Source organism: Tribolium castaneum, chromosome 8 (genome assembly GCF_031307605.1).
Source record: "Tribolium castaneum strain GA2 chromosome 8, icTriCast1.1, whole genome shotgun sequence".
NCBI lineage: Eukaryota > Metazoa > Arthropoda > Insecta > Coleoptera > Tenebrionidae > Tribolium > Tribolium castaneum.
In genome coordinates, this window is record NC_087401.1 from 10,420,177 (window position 1) to 10,442,999 (window position 22,823).

The 22,823-nt window shown below is 29.7% G+C and overlaps 1 protein-coding gene across 5 annotated transcripts in view; it reads right to left on the reverse strand.

Annotated features, from left to right (window-relative positions):
* LOC659822 (zinc finger protein rotund) overlaps positions 1–22,823 on the reverse strand; it is a 145,346-nt gene that overhangs the window by 25,427 nt on the left and 97,096 nt on the right. For 4 of the 5 annotated variants that reach the window (XM_064358285.1, XM_008203014.3, XM_015984901.2 and 1 more), the window contains 2 exons: positions 19,168–19,218; positions 16,686–16,885 (listed from right to left, as the gene is read on the reverse strand). In XM_064358285.1, the coding sequence (XP_064214355.1) occupies positions 16,686–16,885; positions 19,168–19,218 (251 nt within the window). The remainder of the gene's footprint in view (positions 1–16,685; positions 16,886–19,167; positions 19,219–22,823) is intronic. The other variant, XM_015984902.2, reaches the window with a different exon arrangement.

A 22,823-nucleotide genomic window follows, 5' to 3' on the forward strand; every position in this document is an offset into this window, starting at 1 on the left:
TTAATTAATAGTAGTTCTAATTCCTGATTAGATTCCCTCAATAAATTACATTCAATTAAATTAATTAGAAAAGTTTTTAATTACATTTAATTACTTAATTACTAATGTTTTTTGCTTCTTTCAGATTTTTATCTATTGGATTTAAAAATAATTAAGGATTGGTTTTTGAAATTAGCTTTAATTAATCTAGTTAATTAATTTATGGTACATTCGATGATACTGAATTACTATAAATTGCAATTAATTTTAAAATTTAATTTGCGGAAGTATGAAAAGCACAAGTTGCCGTACAATCAGCTCCCTTTTTCCAATAAATTAAATTAAATTAATTAGAAAAGTTTATACTTTCATTTCGTTACTTCATTACTAATTTATATGCATCTTTTAGATCTTTATTAGATTTAATGATAATTAAGAATTGGTTTTTAAAATTTTAAAATTAGCTTTAATTAGTCTAATTAATTAATTTATGGTACATTCGACATACGTTGCTCTTATTTTTTAAATAATAAGATTATTGAGATTGTGGACAAATAAAAGTAAGTAGATTAGTAATAATTTAATTGTGAAACTTTTCTTTGATTTAATTTAAATTAATTTAAGAAAGAATTGTCTATTAACTGTTAAAATAGAATATTAAAATAGAATTAACTATTCATTTAAAATACCTAGAACGTCAATGTGTTCATTATCTGTTTACTTAAGACAAAATTGTGTAAAAAGTAATTTTTTTTAATTAATGTTTGTAATTCTTAATTAGTTTGCACTTTTTTATTTTAATAAAAGTATGGCTGGGATTTTTAAGAACGTTAAGACTGAACCAAACAATGCAATAATCGCTCTACATTAAATTAAATTAATTAGAAAATTAATTGAAGCATACTGAATTACCTAAAATTAATTAATTTTAAAATTTAATTTACGGAAGTGATAAAAGCACAAATTGCCATAAAATCAGCTCCCTCTCAATAAATTAAATTAAATTAATTGGAAAAGTTTTTAAATACATTTCAATATTTTTAATTATATTTTATTACTTAATTACTAATTTTCTTTGCTTCGACTCTTTTTTTAAATAATTGAGACTGTGGACAAACAAAAGTAAGTAATTTAATAATAATTTAATTGAGTATCTTTCCTTTCTTTTAATTTAAATTAATTTAAAAAATTTGAACTGACTGTAATTAATTCCATAAACATCAGTGTTTTTTATTATCTCTTTACGTAAAACAAAATTGTTAAGTAATTTTTTTAATTAATGTTTCTGCTTTTTAATTAATTTGCACTTATTATTTTAATAAAAGTATGACTGGGATTTTGAAGGACGTTATTATTCAACCAAATAAAGCAATAATCGCTCGACATTAAATTAAATTAATTAGTAAATTAATTGGAGCAAATTGAATTACTTAAAATTGCAATTATTTTTAAATTTAATTTGCACAAAGTGCCACACAATCCGCTGTTATTAGCCTAATTAATTACTAATTAATTTATTTTCTATTTACAGTAAAACTTAATTATAATTTTGTTTTTTGCCGAAATTGTGAATAAATTAAGTGCAGTAACTGCGCCGCCACTGGGCCTCTTATCCAAAAATTTGTCAAATTTTTAGTTAATTTGATTCGTGAACGCACGAATTTGCTTCAATTCAATAAATTAGAAAGTGGGGACACTGGACACTGGTTTCAGGCCAAGTTTTTTGACTGTTGCAGATTCGCAAGAATTTTAATTAAATAATAGATCTTGAATCAATCCCGTGCAATAAATTTGAAAAATTTTACGTCTCTCGTTGGATTTTTCCCGTAATAAAAATGCAACTTGATCAGAAAAGTCGTTATGGTTCCGTATAAAAGTCATCAATTTTAAATGTGATTCCTGGTTGGATTTTGACGGTTTGTTGCCAACCAAATAAATCAGCGAAGTCCCTAACTGTTTCTTATTTCTTTGCCATTAAGAGCCGGGCATTAATTATTCAAAAATCCAATAGTCGTTCTTTTTGATCTCGGAATGTAGGTTGAAAGAATTCAAGTGACTTTTGTTTTGCTAGCGTTTAATTAAAATAAAATACCAGATAATCACTCTATCACATGCCATTTTCTCCCGGAAATGCCGCCACATTATTATTTTACCATAATTACTCTATTTCCAGCCAATAAAATGGTAAAAAAATCCAACCGTCATTAGTACCATCGATATCAATTTTTCTGCCATCACCACAAAGCGACCCATCATCACGCGTTGGGCACACGCGAAAATGTGGGCACACAATGCTCCCGAATATAGATCGGCGTCTGAGGGTCGCATTGTATCGAAAATAATCGAATCGTGCTCCATTGGTATAAAAGAAAGGGTTTGGCATTTTCCCTCCGACCCTTAATGTTGACAGAATTATTAGTGTCGAATTACAGCGGGCATAAGCAGATTTGTTGTGTATTTGGACCGGCATTAAGTGGGTTAGTTTAGTGACTTGTTGCCGGATCAGGGGCGAAAAATCGAACCCAATTTTTTCCGCCGTCCAATAACCCAATATTGCGCCATAAAGTCAACCCTTCACTGCATTTACAAGTCAAATAAACACGGAAGGAAAAAAATTTCGATGGTAAAAGCCCCAATAAAAATTATTTGAAGCGGCAAAGCCGCCTTATTGGAGGCCCAAAATTGCGCAAAAACTTAGACATTTATGGCTTTCCGGGAAGGCTATGGAACGAATCTTTGACATGTGACGGGTTGAAAGACCCGTTATTTACGAGAATTTCTCAAAATTTTGAGAAAAAAATCGAGCTGTTTATCATCAACTTTCTGTCCCTCAAGGGGCAAATTGGGGACCGTTTTTTTTCTCTCTGGAACTGGTTGAGGTTACAAGTTAATAAGCCGTTTCGCAATTTCAATTTGAAAAATTAGTAAATCAATTAAATTTGAATTACAACGCGCTTTAAAGTTTTATTCTAATTGCGGTCTTAATTACTTTCTCCAACTACAATTTAACAATTTTTTATCGAATTCCGATAGTTTCGCTTGATTTGTGTACGACTTGGATGCTAAGAGCCGACTTACAACTTAATTCGCAATTAATTTTATGTTATTAAATTTTAACTGACCCATAATTAATTAGAAGAAAATTGCCAAAAAGTGCCAACTTAATGTATTGTAAGTAAAAAATTCAAATGTTGTATTTTTTTAATGTGCGGCTTCAAATTCGGAGAGGAATTCCTTAATTTTTCTATTTGAACTTTTCCAAGTTCAGTTAAAAGAAGACTGATTTTTTATTTACAACAAAAAAACTAATCTCATACAAATAGCGATTATACAAATTGATTAGAAAAGTTAAATTTCGTCATATGAATAAATAGTACAATGTGTTTTCAAATGATTGTCATCTAGTTAACTTTGAAATTGGTTTACATGCAAAAATGTCAATAAATGTCAAAACTGTCAGTTGTGAAATTCACAAATTGTCAAATAATTAATTTTAAAAATTTCGTTAAAATGCAACTAAACTGTTATACACTGTGTAAGAAAACACTTTTATTGTCGAAGTTTATTTCCCAATTGGAGACTTAATAAATTAAAAATGGTGATATTCGGTGTCTAAATGCCTGTTATTAATTTTATAAAGCGGCATTTCTGATTTTACATGGGAAATTCACAGACGACTAGATGAGAATCATTTAAAAACACATTGTATAATAGATGTTATCACGTTCAACACTCAAAAATCGACAAAAAGTCAATTTAGTGAATGTTTTACGCAAAATTTTAAACAGAAACATTTAAAATAAATTTGAATAAATACTATAAAAAGCACTCAAAGATACAAAATTTACTTGAACAAAAATATCGAGCTTGAGAAAAACAGGTTACTCAAAAATTGTATTTTTTAGATGAATGTAGGTAAAAAATTGTTGCAAAATGTGTGAAAGTTTTAATAAAAATGATTCAAAAAATTAATAAAAATCGTCTAAAATTTATACTTTTACGAAAATTGTAAGTAATCATTTGAATTAAACAAAATATTGAATTTTATCAAAATTGTTACTGGTCTGCAAATTAGTTTATTTCGAGTCGTGAATCTACAGGGTGTCCCAGCGAATTGGTAAAGCCATTATTCATCTCTAAATGTTCGAATTTTTTTTTTCTATAAACCACTATCTAACTCCCTGTCTTATCTAAAATTATTTCCAAGTATACAGATTGTTTTGGAAGTTAGCTACAATACATAATTATTTTTTTTTTAATGTAACACTATATTTTTTGCATTATTGGATAAAGCTTTTAGAACTAATGACTTTCACCTAAACTTTTATTGGTCGATTTTTTGTTTTTTTACCAAAAATACGCTCTTTTTAAAAATGTATTGCTTAAAAACTATGCTAGAAAAATATATATACAGGGTGCTCAAAAACTGGCGCACCAACTCAGTGGTACATTGTTGAGAAGCAAGTGTAGATCACGGGAAAAATCATGAAAAACTTCCTAATGTCATATTTTAAAAAATCTGGAATAACAAACTTATTTTGCTAACTTCCTCAATTTTTATTATTTTTTAATGTTTTTATGCTTCGCACTAAGTAATTGTTCCCTAACACAACGATGAATAATTATTTTTAAATTTACTATCAGATCTTAGCAGTTTTTTTAGTTTAAAAAAAAATAAATTCATCAAAAAATCACAGTTTGTGGATGTGGCAACACTGGGAATTATTTCCTAGGAAACCGTTTCAAAAATAATTTATTTTTATTGTTGATCAAATTCTGTTGCGATCACGACTGTTATTTAAAATTCGTTATTTATCAATAACTTTAATACAAAAATTTTTTTTACTATTTTTACCTTTATGTGTAAGCAATTCTCTACCACACTCCGTTGAGTTGGTGCGCCGATTTTTGGGCACCCGGTATATATTTTTTAGCTCATTCTGATCAAGAAAATAAAAAAATAAGAGGTTTGTTAAAATAACTTAAAAGTTTTAAATAAAACACCCTATCTTTTATTTTTGCATCTAAAAGATCTTTAAATTGGCTTCCTAAAAACATTTATGGGGAAATAATTTCGAAACTATTAGACGTAATCTTATTAAGTTCATTGTCATTTGAAAGCTCTTTTACTTATCTATCTTTACCAAAAAAAAAATATTGTCGTGAGTCTAATATTTTTCAAGAAAATTGCTAATGAAAGTGGAAATAAGTAAAACAAAAAAAAAACAATTGGAAATTTTACAATTTTCTTGACGCCAATCAATTGATTCTCCGGACGATTTTACATAAATCGCAAAATGACGTAGATTTCAAAGCGAAAAAAAAATCATTTTCTAACACAGCTAGGAACAGCTAGGAAACAAAGGCATAGAATAGATGATTTCATCAGCTTTTGAGACATTGTTCAAATTGGTCATTCTGTATAGGAAGGTGTTCGAAAATTTTTCAATTTTTTTATTTTTTCGACTTCCAAAAAACTATTCGAAAGAATTAAACTATTTCTATGTAAACCTATGTAAAATAATCCAGGGAAACGACTGGCATTGAAAAAACGGTCAAATTCTTGATAGTTTATATCAGCAATTTTCTCCAAAAATTTTAGTCGCAGGACAATAATCTTTCCGAAAATTCACCAAAATTTCGACAAAATTTGAAAAAGTCATACAGTAGATAACTGTCAACTTCTAAACAATTTTTAAAATTCCTAAATAACAATAATTATAATTAGTATCACGCCATTGTCAATTAAATAAATAAATTCTGAAATAATTTTTGCTTTAATTTTGCATCTAAAAGATCTTTAAATTGGCTTCCTAATAACATTTATGGGGAAATAATTTTGAAACTATCAGACGTAACCTTATTAAGTTTATTATCAATTGAAAGCTCCTTTACTTATCTATCTTTATCAAAAAAAAAAAAAACATATTGTCGTGAGTCTAATATTTTTCAAAAAAATTGCTAATGAGGGTGAAAATAAGTAAAACAAAAAAAAACAATTGGAAATTTTACAATTTTCTTGACGCCAATCAATTGATTCTCCGGACGATTTTACATAAATTTACGTCAAAAAAGTTCCATTTTTTCAAAAAGTTTTGCCGTAACTGAAGAAATAAAAAAGTGAGATTATTGTTAATAAACAAGAAGGATTTGCGCCAAATTCGATAAGATCTGATTTCGGTGCCAAAATCCTGTTATGAATAATCGATCAGTTTTAATTAATTTGCTGGAGAAACAAGGTTGAGCGAAAATCTAATTATGTATCAGAGTCTGAATAACTGGTTCCCCGTAGCTTAGATTTCGAAAAAAGCCATTAAAAATTGCACTCCCACGCCCCCTAGAATCCCGATTTCCGGGCGTGCTTCCGGCACCCTCCCCATTTCCTGTTTTATCGTAAAAAAGCGCTCTAGGGGTGCAAAATCCATGTAGCGATTTTTAGTAACTCTCCCTTGAAACGGGATATTTTTAAATCTCGTCTAGATTTGACGATGGCCGAGGGGGCGAGAGAGCGTTTCTCTAGCACCTGTTGGTCTCAACCTTGAAAAAATCTCTCCAGCTACCACCCGGTGGATGAGCTGGGATTTGATTATTGTTATTAGTGGGTTGGGGAGGAATCGAAATGCAAATCGGGCAAAAGTGGAAGGCCTTCAGTCAAGGAAGTGTTATTAGAAGCAGTGGCGGCGCAGCGAGGGATTTTTTCGTCGATTTTTTCCAATTTTGTGTGTTATTAAATTGTCGTTTGAACGGGATTACTGTCATTATGGGTTGGCGGCCTTGCGTGATGCGTTTGTTGGTACAAGAATCGAGAATTTCCTCGACCAGAGACTCATTAATGGAGAGGTTTTTTTCTTGCGGAGATGGCCCCAGGCTGGGCTACTCCACCTGGACCGGCTGCTTGTACTACATCGGTTCGATCAAAAATTCGGTTCGATTAACAAGGGACGCCACTGACTAATTTCTAAACAGGATTTCAAACTCCCACCACAGTGGTAAAGTTCACTTTAAAATTTTATTGTGCGGATTTGCTTATTTTTTGAAATAATTTTATTTTTTTTTGGCAAAAACACTTTAAAAAATATAAAAAACATAAAATAAAAAATATATAAATATACATAAAAATATAAAATATATATACATAAAAATATAAAAACTTATTACATAAGAATATAAGATTTCAAAAAAATTCAATCATTTCAAAAATCAAACTGCTCTAAAGCTTTTGCTTTTCGAGTTATGAATTTTTTAGTGAAAAACTTAAAATGCCTCTGTAATCGGAACCGTTGCCCTCTGAGCAGGTTCTCTCTGGAGGTAGATAATTTAAAGCTCAATCAGAAACTTTCGAAATGTTTGCTCTAAGTTACACAGCAAAAACAAGTTTTTCTCGTTATTTTTCAATTTTCAAAAGCCGATTACGGCAAAACTATTGGAACTAATGAAAAAAGTCAAGTTCCAAATAGATTTTAAAGTGATATCTCAACTTGACTAAAAAGGATAGGAAAATAAGTCTTATTCTATTGTAAATAGCACATAACATCAAATTTTTTTAAATTTTTTATTTTCTCAATTGTGGCGAAAAAATGATCAGGGGAATAGACTGGCGTCGAGCAAATTGCAGAATTTCCAATAATTTTTTTTAATTTAATTTGTTTTATTTTACCTTTTTTTAATTTTATTTAGCATTTAGTTTCTTTGAAAGCTATTACGCTCAGGACAACAGTCTTCTATGAAAAAAAGAGATAATTAAAAAAAAATTCGACAATAAAAAAGTTTTTGGTTTTTGATTTTATAATAGTTTCCGAGAAAAACGCCACAAACATGTTGAAATTTGCACTTTTCAAGCACATTAAAATCTATCAGAAATGACACGCAAGTTTTAACTGATTTTGAGACACCTTATTTTTTATTTTTTGGCGATTTTCTCGAAGACTAATATTTTCAGACCAATTGTTTTTTTTTTGAAAATGGTAGATAATTGAATGAACTTTCAAATTATAATAAAATGAATATTTTTAGTGAAAACTAAAAATGCCTCTGATGCTTATTTTGGTTCTTGATGTTAGTTTCCGAGAAAAACACCAAAAACATTGTTAAAATTTTTTAAATGCCGATTACGGCGAAACTATTAGAACTGGCGAAAAATGCCAAGTAATTACCCTTAGAACAAACTTAAAAACTCTGCAAAATGACGTAGATTTCAAAGCAAAAAAAATTTTCAAACGCCGATTACGGCGAAACTAAAACAGCTAGGTAGCAAAAACTTATTCCATTTTAAAGAGCACATCAAAATCTATAAAGGATAGAATAGATGATTTCATCAGCTTTTGAGACACTGTTCAAATTGATAATTCTGTATAGGAAGGTGTTTAAAAATTTTTCAATTTTTTTATTTTTTCGACTTCGAGAAAACTATTCGAAAAAATGAAACTATTTCTATGTAAACCTATGTAAAATAATCCAGGGAATCGACTGGCATTGAAAAAACGGTCAAATTCTTGATAGCTTATATTAGCAATTTTCTCGAAAACTATTAGTCGCAGGACAATGATCTTTCCGAAAATTCACCAAAATCTCGACAAAATATGAAAAAATCAAACAGTAGATAACAACTTCTAAACAATTTTTAAAATTCCGAAATAACAATAATTATAATTAGTATCACGCTGTTGTCAAATAAATAAATAAATTTTGAAATAAATTTTGCTCTAAGTCTTCTAGTTTCCGAAAAAAAATGCAAAAAACAACTTGAGAGGGCGATTACGGCGAAACTATTGGAGTAAAAACTGCAATATGACATAGGCAATTTATTTTCTACAGCTTGTGGCAAGAATTCGAGTTAATTCAAGTTGACAATTGTCAAGTTTTTGACATTTTTATAAAATTCCGAAGTAACAATAAAAATAACAATTAATTTCAAGCAATTGTCGATATAATACTCTCTACATTAGAGAAAATTTACAGATTTTATTTGAACACTTCAGAAGGTCATTGTCAAGTTTTTGACAATTTCGTTTAAAAATGGTCCATAATAAGCCAGACAAAAGCCAATCGTTGACCTGACCGGATCTGACAAAAATTTCGAAAAAATGAAACAGTTGATAACTGCCAAATTCTTAAAATTCAGAAATAAAGTCAAGATAACAACTGTCAAGTTTTTGACACTTTTATAAAATTCTGTAGAAACAATAATAATATTAATAATTAATTTCAAGCAATTGTCGATACAGCACTCTCTAAATTAGAGAAATTTTGGCGATTTGTTTCAACACTTTAGAAAGTCATTGTCAAGTTTTTGACAATTTTGTTTAAAAATGGTCCAGAGTGAGGCAGACAAAAGCCAACCGTTGACCTGACCTGATCGACCCGACCCAACTAAAATTTCGTCAACTGTCAACATAATAATTTTTAAAATTTCGAAATAACTTTATAATTAATGTCACATCATTGTCAATTTTTAAGTTTCCAAAAAAAAAACGCAAAAAACAACTTGAAATTTTTACTTTTCAAAGGCCAACTACGGCGAAACTATTGGAGTTAATGAAAAATGTTAGGTATCTGCAGTTTGTGGCAAGTCGACAAGTGTCAAGTTTTTGACACTTTTATAAAACTCCGAAGTAACAAAAGCAGTAACAATTGATTTCAAGCAATTGTCGATTTCAAACTTTCTAAATTAGCGAAATTTTGCAGATTTATTGCAACATTCCAAAAAGTCGTTGTCAAGTTTTTGACAATTTCGTTAAAAAATGGCCCACAGTAGGCCAGACAAAAGCCAATCGTTGGCATCCGTGACGTCAGATGCTGCGTCGCGGCCGAAACTGAAAGTGTTCTCCGATCAAAATCTGTTTCTCGATTCATTAAAATGCCGTCGGCGATTCAAGGTCAAGTTCAACCCTTCCTTCCAACCACCTGTATTTACCACCCCCTCTCGCCACCGCAAACAATTTCACTTTTCCAACGCCGCGTGATTTATCTCAACGATCAAAACTGATTTCCTGTGTGTCTACCCTTAATAGAGAGGAACACATGACCCCGGTCTCGGCAACCCTCAACTAGATGAGAGTTCACACGGTCTAGCAGGCCAAGAATTGGAATCGACCAGACAAATTCTGCATTCTTTACTATCAACCAAACGATTATTTCACCCAAAACCCTATCAAATTTTTCAAACTTTATGCTTAAATCAACTTGGCAATGATGATAAAAGGAGGTGGGGGTTGAATTAATTAATGATTGGGCTAATGAGGGATGAGGGTTATTCCATTGGGCCACTTTATTGGTCCATGTGGTCGCTACATTCGTAAGGGGACATCGGGGAAGCGGGAGAGGGGCGATGAGGAGAAAAAACAACGTGTAAACACTCTCGAGATTTTTTCTGAGGGGGTGGAATAATATATGGAACATGTGTTGAGTAAAAGTAAAAGTGGGCTTTGGGCGTGATTTTTTTATGTGCATCAGGTGGCTTGATTTGTCTCAATCGGTTTCCGTGCATGGGGTTGGTTAGAGGGGTCGTTTCAGCCGTTTTTATTGTCAAATATTACGTTCTTGACAATGATTATTTCTAATTTTGACGCTTGTAGTAGCCGAACTACAAGGGTCGAGACAAATCAAGCCACCTGATGCGTATAAAAAATCACAGTCAAGGTGTACTCTAATTTTAAAGACAACATGTGTCTGTGTCTCTTCCTGATGAACGATTTTTGAATATATGATAAAATTTGACAATAATTTGCATTAAAAATTGACAATATTTTAATAGTTTACAAATATTTACGATATGACACTACTATTTTTGACAACGTGGAAATACATAAATATCTAAGTTATAATTGATCGATTGATTGGTAGAGATTGTCAAATACACATTTGGCATAGCACATGACACTAAATTTTATTTGACAAATGAATAGTTTATGGAAACCTTAATTTTAAGATTTGTCGACAAAACTAAACTCTTTCTGATACATTAAATAGCTGTTATATAAATTTGCTCAGTCTTGGCAGTATTTGACATTAGTTTGAATTAAAATGAACATTATTTCAAATTTCAAGACTAACAAAGATTTGGTTTAGAATGCAATCAAAAAGTCAAATCAGAATTGTTAACAAATATCTCCTATTGTCAAATATAAATTTAAACTTTGAATAGGTAGGTACTACTGTTTTTGACAAACTTGAAATACATAGAAAGTACTTAGGTAACTCAATAAGTCATAACAAAAATATAAATTTTATGAGATACTCCAAATGTGTTCGGCGTAAATTGCCTCGAGTTGTCAATATTTGACATCAGTTTGCATCAAAATTTACAATAATTTAACATTGGGTCTTCAATATAAAATACAGTTGGGTTGAAATGACGTGGTGAAATCAGATTTGTTAACAATATCTTTTACCATTAAATATTTAAGATTTGACTTTACTGTTTTTGACAAAGTTGAAAAAAACATAAATATTAAAGTAAAAAAAGCAATTGATTATTTTATTTTGGTAGAAATTCTAAACTACTTACTTCTTAAGGCTATTGTCAAATTTTTGTGAAATACATATTTGACAACATTAAATGATTTTTACGACAAATGATTTTAAAACTAGTAATTATGATTTTTTATACGGAACTAAGTAAAATAACTTCGTGAAATGAGAACAACAAAGTAACAAATATCTCTTATTGTCAAATCTGACACTAATGTTTTTTACAGAAGTGAAAAAAGTATAAATATTTAAGTCAAAAAGGCAACTTATTGTCAAATTTTTGTTAACTTAAAAAAACCTTGACTCAAACGTCTTAGATTAGTTCGTATTTCCAACTATGTCAAAATTTGACATGATTCTGAAAACTGTTTAACATTGTGTCTTAAACGGCTAAATCTTTAGTTTAGAATGACTTGTGAAATCAGAACTGCCAACAAACTAATAAATGCCTCTTTCTGTCAAATATTTAAAATTTGACACTACTGTTTTTGACAAAGTTGAAAAACACAAATATTTAACTCATAAGAGCAACAAGATATTTTATTTAGGTAGAAATTATAAAAAACATTTTGGAGGTATTGTCAAATTTTTGTCAAATACACACTTGACAATTTAAGATATCAACAAATGATTTGAAAATATTAATTTCAATTTTTTTATACAAAACTTGTCGATTAAAATTAATTTTAAAAAATGTATTAATCAAACATCTTAATGACTTCGTACTGTAGCTTTGTCAAAATTTGACACGAGTGTAAAAATAGATTAACATTGTGTCAAAAAAACGGCCAAAACTTTAGTTCAGAATCACGTGGTGGAATTAGAACCGCCAATAAACATCTCTAATTGTCAAAAATTTAAGATATGACAACACTGCTTGAAAATATAACTGTGCAAACATCTATTTTATCTAAATTCTTGTCTATTTTTTGGCCCGAATCTGATACTTTATCCAGCGCTAACAGCACTTCTCTCAGTTCCAAGTAGCCGTTCCTTTGACGTATTTATTGTCCATCCAAAATCTCGTTGACAGTCTTAACTAATTACACGGGTCAAAGTTCTTAGAAAAAATCCAGTAGGCGTTGAAAATGATTCCATGAATATTCACCGAAATCACGACAGGCATGAAATTCGTCTGTTTTGCATCGCCTAATTCAAGTAGGCGTTGGTTGTTGCATTGTGATTTTTCCAACGTCTCAATTATATACAGGGTGCGATTTGCATGAAAGCGTGCCATGATCGACCCTTCATCGATCCCTCCCCACGGCCTACTTAAAAAACGCAACAATCGATCTCTTTATTACAGGTGTCGAACAATCGACACAATGGGGTTAAAAAGGCCATAAATATGGCCCCCCATCTCATCCGCAAAATAAACATTATTAAAAGTCGGGGCCGAATCCAGTAGCTTGTGGAAAAAAAGCGGCAAAAAATCGATACAAAAAACGGCACACGCCTGCCTCGATCCGATCGTGGAATTATGTAAATCGGTTGTTGTTTTTGTTATTATTATTATTATTTATTAGAGAAACATTGTCTTAGGCGGCTATGATAATTCGATGAATAAATTGTCGAGATTTATGGATTATGAGAGTGTCGGCTTCGGTTTTTTGCGCCACGCCAACTGAGATGAGATAAAAATACGTTTTCGCTTTCACGGTCAGGGACGGCCGTGGAAGGGACGAACGCACTCGCTTGTTTTATTGCAACGCTACCTACCCCACGTGACGTCACCACCACACCAGCAGACGACGACATTCCTCAAATCTCCTCGAATTTTTCGAATTAGACTCACGTTTTATAATTACGATCTAATTTATGGAAATTAGTAAGTATATGTAATTATGTATTTACTGAGGTAATTGGACGTAATTATGCAAATTTTATGTATCAGATAAGTGGACATTTTTATTCTTTTATTACGGTTTTTTACAGCGACAAACCTGAATCTTACACATTTAATTACGAATTAATCTTGCCGATTTTATTGTACTTTTCTAGGTTAGGTCATTTCGCGCTAATTAACAGGAATATTACAAAATCTCACACGAACTGAGCCGAGAAAAGGGCTCGACGTTTTTATGGGGGAAATAATATAAAACATATGCTGGTTATAAAAGTAAAAGTAGGCTTTGGATGTGATTTTTTATACGCACAGGTGGCTTGATTTGTGTAGACCCTTCACAGGGCCCACTAATAAGATCAAGATTAGAAACTATTATTGTCAAAATTGTTTTGTGAGTGAAAGTGTTGACAAGTATTTTTACCAAAAATTTTATACTAAAAAATGGACGTAATACAATTAGTATATATCTACTTTCTTTGGACAAATAAATATTGGACAATGACTTGATAGACAATTCATACACTTTTTCTTAAATTTGGAACAAAACCAAACACTTATGTTAATTTTTTAAATAAATATCCAACATATTACGCATTTTTGACCAAAATAAGGTCTAGACGAATTAAAATAGACATTATTATGGTTATGGGCATGTTATTGGTTGTTACTGCAACACAGTGTCAAATACCGTGTTATTGACACATTTTGGTTTTTCGATATTAATTTGACAAAAAATTGACAAACAGCGTCTAGACAGTTGGTTGTCAAAGGCGTTAATATCAAATTGTTCATTTTATTACATAAAAAAAGTGTCAAATACCGCATTTTTGACAAATTTTGATTTTTCGGAATTAGACAATATTTTAACAAACAGGGTTTGGACACTTGATTTTCAAGGACATTAATGTAAAATAGTCTATTTTTGACTAGAAGTGCAAATTTTATGAAAAAAATCTCGTAAACGGCCAACTGATAATATTTTAATTTTTTCCAGTGAGTTGTTCAGTTTTAAAATTGTCAAAACTGTATATTCGATATATTGTGCATTTTTGACAACAATACGATTTAGACGACTTAAAACAGACTGTATCATGGTTTATGGACATGTTATTGGTTGTTACTGCATTAAAAAGTGTCAAATACCGTGTTCTTGACACATTTTAGTTTTTCGATATTAATTTGACAAAAAATTAACAAACAGCGTGTAAACAGATATTTTTCAAAGTCATTAATGTCAAATTGTCTTTTTTGCATCAAACAGTGTCAAATACCGCACTTTTGACAAATTTCGGTTTTTCGGTATTTGACAAAATTTTAACAAACAGCGTCTGGACACTTGATTTTTAAGGAAGTTAATGTAAAATAGTGTATGTTTGACTGGAAGTATGTATTTTATAAAAAAATGTGTAGAAAACTATTTTTAGAATTTATAATTTCCATTTTTTGTTATTAGTTGTTTTAGTTCTAAAACTGTAAAAACTTATGTCCAATATATTGTGCATTTTTAACAAAGGTTTAGACGAATTAAAACAGTATTTTAGTTATGGACATGTTATTGATGGTTACTGCATAAAACAGTGTCAAATACCGTGTTATTGACACATCTTGTTTTTTCGATTTTAATTTGACAAAAAATTAACCAACAGCGTCTGAACAGTAATTGATTGATTAATTGATTTCCAAAGACGTTGATATCAGATTGTCTCTTTTTGCATTAAACAGTGTCAAATACCGCACTTTTGACAAATTTTGGTTTTTCGGTATTTGACAAAATACAGTGTCACTTGACACTTGATTTTCAACGACGTTTATGTAATGCAATGTAAAATAGTCTATTATTGGCTGGATGCTTGAAGTAGGTATTTTATAAAAAAAATCGAGTATAAGGCAATTTATCGACTTTGGTAGTTTAATTTTAATGTTAAATCTATATTTGACTATTTCTATTTTAGAAGAAAATTATATACTAATTTACAGTTTGTTTCAATTAGACTTAAAAGTTTACTAGAAAATGCTTGACTGAAATAATAACGAAAATTTAATTATGAATCACCTAATACAGGGTGAGTCTACTAAAAGTGTATCTTTACTCTATTTCAAATCTAATATTCGTACAAAATTCAGCGTTTTCTATTAAACACTTTATATTTTTTTCTATGCTTGTGAATTTTTTCAATTTTTTTCTACAATTAATTAATTAAGTAAATATAAAAAATTCAAACACACGTAATTTTCTTATTATAGCAGCAATTTTATTGAGAATTTTTTGCTTAAAATATCATTTTTAATCATATAATTTCGATAAATTAATGTTTTCATATTTTTAATTTTATTGATATTAATATTTTTTATTAATATTCATATTCATATTTATGTTACATATTTATATTTATAATTAAATAATATTTAAAATAGAGTTGAAATAATTAGTCAACATTGTCAGACCTGTATCTAATAAAAAATGGCATTTCTTTTAGTAACAATTTGTTAAAAAATATTAAATATTTAGTGTCAGATCCGTATTTGAAGAATTTTATTGAGTGACTGAGAAAATATATCATCTTAATTTTTTGACCGAAAAATTTCAAAAAAAAACAACGCCTTCTTTAAATTATATCAAGGACTCTTTGGACACTGTCAAGTCTCAGTTTTTTCTAAAAAAAAACATCTCGTTTCATTGGTAATTATCCGAAAAAATAATATTCGAAATCCTACACTCCTCACACCTCATTAAATCTGAAGCTAACGACCATTTTTCCTCATCAACAAAGAAAACTAGTAACGAACTGTCAGCTCCTCATAAATAAATTCCACCAAAACAAGTTTGAAACGCTACTAATAACGGAAGTCGTCTCACTTAACCTCTCTCTCGTTCTGTGTCTTGTAATTATTGTCAAATATCGGCGCCACTAGATTTGGACCTATCTTCCAAAATCAAGATTTCTCATCTCACGTAAAAAAAAAATTAAAAATAAAAATGGTCAAGTTGAGTGACCCGAAAGATAGTTTATTTTTGTCATTAAATTTGTTATTCTAATGACTGGCGACTATCGCGAATAAAATCAATTTTTCTCGCCGTGTTTTAAAACAGGTGCCCCCTTGTATATAAGTACAATAATAATTTTTCGTTAAAAAAATCGTGCCCTAGTTTGGTTGCATTCGTTCGCGGTCAACTTTTTTAAAATCGACTATTTTTTACCTGCGGGGTCACCACTCACTCACAAAAGGGTCCGTCGTCTACCTGATCTTACCTAATAATCCCATCGCGCTATCTTTGAAAATTCAATGGGAAAGACAGAGACGCATTCGTTCGGCGATTGAAGATCAAGAAGAATCAAAGGAAGCGGAGATTCGGTTTTATAAGGGGGGGATCAAGGGGACAGTGACTCACCTGCGGGCACATTTTACATTGGTACTTCCGTGGTTGCGGGCCGCCGTTTTGCATTCCGCCCATTTTGGTCGCGTTGATGGGCTGGGGCACCACCAACAGGGCCGGACTCGAGCCGGCCACCCCCGGGCTAGAGCTCGACGACGTCGAACGCCCCGACGTGTACAGGCCCGGCGTGCCCCCCATGTGGTGGTCGTCCAGGTCTGCAATAAAAAAATAAAAAAATGAAAAAAGTCAAGTGTCAAATCTGTATTTGACTATTTTTTTGACAATTATTTGATCAAAACGAATCCAGCAGTGACCAATTGCAAATCTACCAATAATTAAAAAAAATGAAAAAAAAGTCGAGTGTCAAATCTGCATTTGACTATTTTTTTGACAATTATTTGATCAAAACCAATCTAGCAATGACAAATTGTTGCACATCGAACAAAAATTAAACAAATTGATAAAAAAAACAGTCTACTGTCAAATCTCTATTTGACTATTATTTGACAATTGTTTGACAAAAACCAATTCAGTAGTAATTATTTGCACATTTAACACAGTCGAGTTAAACACTATTTTTGAAAAATCGGAATTTCAAATATTAAGTATATTTTACATTTTTGACTATTATTTTATAGGTTTGACAAATTTTGGTTTTTGGCTACAAAAAAGCACTTGACAATTATTTGATCAAATCTATTGCAGCAGTGATAAATTGCATATTTGCACAGGAGAAACACTAAACACGTAGTAAGAAGCGTTGTCAAAAACAGGAGTGTCAAATACTGACTGTTTCATATTTTTGACTATTAAAAATAATTTTATATTTTTGGTTTTTGACTAGAGAGAAGCTTTTTGGGACACACAGTAGACGTCAATCTGACAAAAATTAACAACTTGGTGTTTGTTTTTGACTAAGTATTTGACAAATATTCTTTTTATAAACAAATTCGAGCCCGTGGTAATTTATCGAGCTGAGAACAAAAATTTGTAAATAAGTAATAAAAGAACTGAAAAAAAATCGAATCAGGTCGGCCAAAATGATGACACGAGACGAAGACGAGTGTTTCACTTATATATTATTTTGAAAAGCAAAAAATATGAGCGAAAAGAATTTCTTACCACTTGTTAATTTTTAAGGTAAGCAAAATGCAAAGTTGAGGCTAAAAGTATAAGAAATCATGTTTATTTTGAAATTAAACGGTTTTTTATTTTACACAATTGTGTATCGAAATTTTTTTTTGTAAAAACTTCAACTTGTAATTTTTATGAATCTATAAATTGTCAAGTCAAGGCAAAGCCGAGGCATGTAATAATGAAAAGTTACTCAAGTATTGTTTTTGTTTAGTTTATTTTACGTTTATTACAGGTTTTAGTTATTTTTTATAACATTTGTAGTATTTATCATGATATATTAGCAACTCGAAACGTTGTGTTGTGAAAATAAAAAATACAATACAGCGTGATTCAAATGTGATTAAATGTTCCTATAGTAAAAAATAGTTTGAGTCTTTTTTCAAATTTAGATTTTTAGTTTAAGTTTTGACTAATTTATTTACCAAAATCTATTAAAAAAATCACCAATTAGTATTATATGTTGCGCTAAACGTTTAATATACTCAAAAATTATAAAATATAACAATTATTAAAACAGTTGTTAATGGAAACAAATAAAAAATATACTAAAAAGTAGAAATCCAGTTGCTTGGAGTTACAAGAGTTGATCCGACACTTTTGAATCACTCTGTATAATCAAAAATTTGTTGTTTTTTTTTAAATAAAACAACAAAAACTATAGTTTTTACGTCCAGATTTTATAAAATTTCTATTTGTATACAATTTTTCTTTTAATAAAAATGTAATATAAATTTAAGATTAAGGATTTTTTCTATAGCAGATGTTTAAACTATTTCTTTATCAACTCTGTTGAGTAGATACAGTAGCACTTTATCCGCATGAGTCGAAGATAAAATGTTTTAAACTTATTTTATTAAATTAAATTTACTACTAAGTTCAAAATATTAATTTGAAGAATTAATAAATTAACAATAAATCTTTTCTTTTAAACTTGAAGTTCTGTTATTGCAAAAAAATGTATTATACACGACGATAAAGACTGTGAAATATATCTTTATCGTCTTGTATATAATAGACAACTATTAATTACTGTTCTTTTTTAATCGCAAATTTAATGTTTTCCTTAGAAATTCACTAGTTACCACTTCAAGGTCTTCATTAGCGACAAAAATTTAGATAGTGTGTTTTTTTACTATTTTATAGTTATTATGTGATGTAGTTGTTAGTATCTGTATTAAAGAAATTCCAACAGTTTTTGTACAAATGTCATAATAAAATTGGTTACGAGACGCATCCGAGTGTTTTATTAATAAATCTCTAGCTACTAAAAAATAATTTGTAAATGTATTTTCATAAAGTTGACGAGGCAAAGCCGAGGGCTGTCAAAATTTGGAATATAGTTTTTACTAGTTTTACTTACTTTTCTTTGACGTTGGTGGTTGGAAATAGCAGCTCGAGGCGTAGCCGAGAGCTGCAATTACATACGAAACATAAAATAGACACTAGTCGCTCGAGGCAAATACAATTTTTTTCTATCGCCGATTGATAAAAATTTTTACTTGGTCAAAAGTTTCCAGGAAATAGAATTTCCCACATCGCTGCATCCTACTTAATAATGTAAATTACTATCGCTCCAGTTGCATATTAGCAGTGTCGCCACCTTCAGATAAAGAAGTAAAAAGTGTGGTTTTCCCCGCTCGCCGTCCAGTGTGTACCGACTTATTTTAATTGATCCCACAGTAGCTCGATCTAATACTTATTAAAAAATATGTATTCACAACCGGAATACAGTTTCGATCGGTTAAAAGCCGCCTCTCTCTAATCGCACAAACCTGTCAAGCAGGAAATCTTGACTTGCAATTTTTCGGCGCACATCCACACGCCAAAACATGTGTGTCCCCCCTTCACCTACGCCCTAGGCGACCAAGGCCAGCTACGATTCGATAGTTTTTGATCTATGCATCTTGGAGTAATACCGTTAATTCGTTTGCAAAACTCGTTCCAACACAGGTAATTTAGGAGTTTGCTTGCTACTTAAAAATTTCGATTTTGGAACGAAATCGACCGTTAGGTTCGGTAGCCAAAAATCGCCGCCTTCTTTGTTCGAGGCCCAGATTTCTTTACAGTGCAATTCGTTCGTTCTTATCTAATTTATTTGGAGCGTTCTAAATTCTTTGTCAAAATTAATTCCAATTGAAAGAATTTGGAAAATTGGATTATAGCTCGGTCGCCCGAGAAAGGGTGATCATGTGACCATCACGACGCATCCGCGACCCTATCAGGGTATAATCAAATATTTTACGTTTTACTTTATTGGCGACTTTACTTACTTTTTGTAAATTTTAGAACCGAACATAAAATACACGGGTTTTACGACTTTTTAGATTTTTGATTAGATTTGTCTTATTTTTACGACTAGTTGAACTGGTCCATAAATCAAATTAATAAATTAGACTTTTTGCCATTGATAAATTTTATGGTTTTTGCAGTTTTGCGAAACAAGTTTTCGGCGCAATTAACGGCAAAATTAAAAAGAATTATATAATATTTCAACTTTTTGCCTCCCATTTAGAATTTCTTTGTTCAAAAAGAACCAAAATATCTATTTTTATCGAGAAGTTTTGCAAGAATATAGGAAAGGTCAGGTCGGAGCGAAGCCGAGGCACGTAATTATAAGCGTACGGTAAAAATGCACATTTTTATGTTGATATAACATAAAATATAGGGCTGAACTTTATAAAAACCTAGGTTCAGTCATTTAACCAAAGTCTTAAAAACATTTTTGTAAACAAAAATACGAAGAACACAACAATATAAAATTAATATAAAAATATTAAAATAAATACTAAAACATAACAAAAAAAAGACAGAATCCTTGATACAAAAACAATCTGTCATAGACAACAAAACCTGTGTGAAAACGAAGCGAAACAAATAAAAAAGTACAAAACAAACAAAAAGAATAATACAAAAATTGAAATGACTGAAGAAAAAAAAACATGATATATCACAGAAAAAAATAGATAATAGAAAAAATGTAAATAAACAATGGTTGGAAAAGGGGCTAGGAGGTAATAAAAAGAACATTACTAAAAAAAAATCAAATCTGCAGAAAAGAGATCAGAGAAAAAATTATCAAAAAAAAAACGAATGAATAAAAAACAAGCCCCTGGATATTTTTGTATTCTTCTTCTCTGCCTCCTTATATTAATTAATTAATTTTTTCTTGTTTGTATTTATTTTTTTATATTTTTTTAATTTTCACCAAATTTTTCGATTATTTATTTATTTACTTACTGGGTGTTTTGAATTCCTTTAATTTTGTGAACATTAACATGAGGCATAGTGGAGTTTTTGTACGATTTTCATTAGTTCAGTAAACCAAGAGCCAACCTAATTACGTTCAAGATCTTATAAAAAATATGAATAACACAACAACATTTTAATAATTAAACATCAGATTTTGATCAATCTAGATTAAAAAATAATAACACAAACACTACAAAAATATAAAAAAAAGAAAAAATATTATCCTTGTAATAAACTATCATTAAAAAACTCGTATGAACATGAAAGTAAAAAATAAGCAAAAAAAATAAGAAAAAGATTGAAATTACTTAAGAAAACATCATGAATCATGAAATAAATAAATAGAAAAAAATATTTATTAGAAAAACTATGAATAAAAATAAAAAAGAATAAAGAATATAAAATTCACACAAAAAAATCAGAGACAAAATTAAGAAATTTTCCAAAAAAGAAAGAGTAAAAAAGCCCACAAGCATAAAAAATGTGTTTCATAAATAAATTTATTTTTTTAATATTTTCTGTTATCCTTCTGCTCTGCCTCCCTTATGTATTTATTTATTTTTTCTTGTTTTTGTTTTTTTATATTATTACCAATGTTTTCAATTGTTATTTCCATTTTAAAAATAAGTATGGCTGAACTCACATTGTTCAGTAAATTAACTGAATTCTTTAAAATTTGTGTAAAATCTTATTGTGTACAAAAATATGAGTAAGGGAACAACTCTTTAATTATATCAGAGATAATAACAAAAAATTCTAAATAATTGTAACAAAAAAAAACGAACTTATAAATTAGCATAGAAACAACGAAAAAAAAGAATAAAAATAGAAAAAATAAAATCCACAGAATAGGGATTAGGGATAAAATTATTAAATTTATCAAAAAACGAAGAATAAAATTCCCCAGATATTTTTTTGGTTCTTCTTTGTTTGCTTTTCTTTGTTTGTTTTATTTATTTTTTCCAATTTTTGCCAACTTTTTTATCAGTCATGTATTTATTTACATACTGGGTGTTTTGAACTCCTTCCATCACGAGGCGTAGTCGAGTTTTTGTAAGATTTTCAATTATAAAATAAAGTAGGGCTGAACTCACATTACAAAAACCTAGGCTTAGTAAACTAACTGAATTCTGTTAGTTGTCCAAGATCTTAAAAACTTTCTTACGAACAAAATATATGAATAATACGCAACAACACTTTAGTAAATATCAGAATTTGATGCATTTAGATTAAAATAATAGAAGAAATACCAAAAAAATAGAAAAACAGAAAAACCCGTGTGAACACGAAAGTACAAAATAAGCAAAAAGAATACATACTACAACAATTAAAATAGCTGAGGAAAAAATCATGACACATCACGAGGCAAAAAATGAAACAGAAGAAGAGACTAAGAATTGAAAAATACTGAAAAAAAAAAGAATAAAACACAAATAATATAAATAGAATAGGCAAGGAAAACCAAAAATAAACGAATAGAAAAAAATTTAAAAAAAGCCAAAAACGTAAATTAACAATGGTAATAAAAAAGATGAATTAAATAAAAAGAAAAAGATAAAAAAATTATCCACAGAATAATCAAATTTGCCAAAAATGAAAGACACACAAGAATCAAAGAAATGTGTATCATAAATAAACATCAGATTTACTCATTCATGCATTCATTATTTTTTGTCCCCAATTTTTTGTATATTTTCTTTATTCTATTAATTTAATAGAATAATTTTCTATTAATTTATCTTGTAACTTTTTGTCTTCTTACTAATT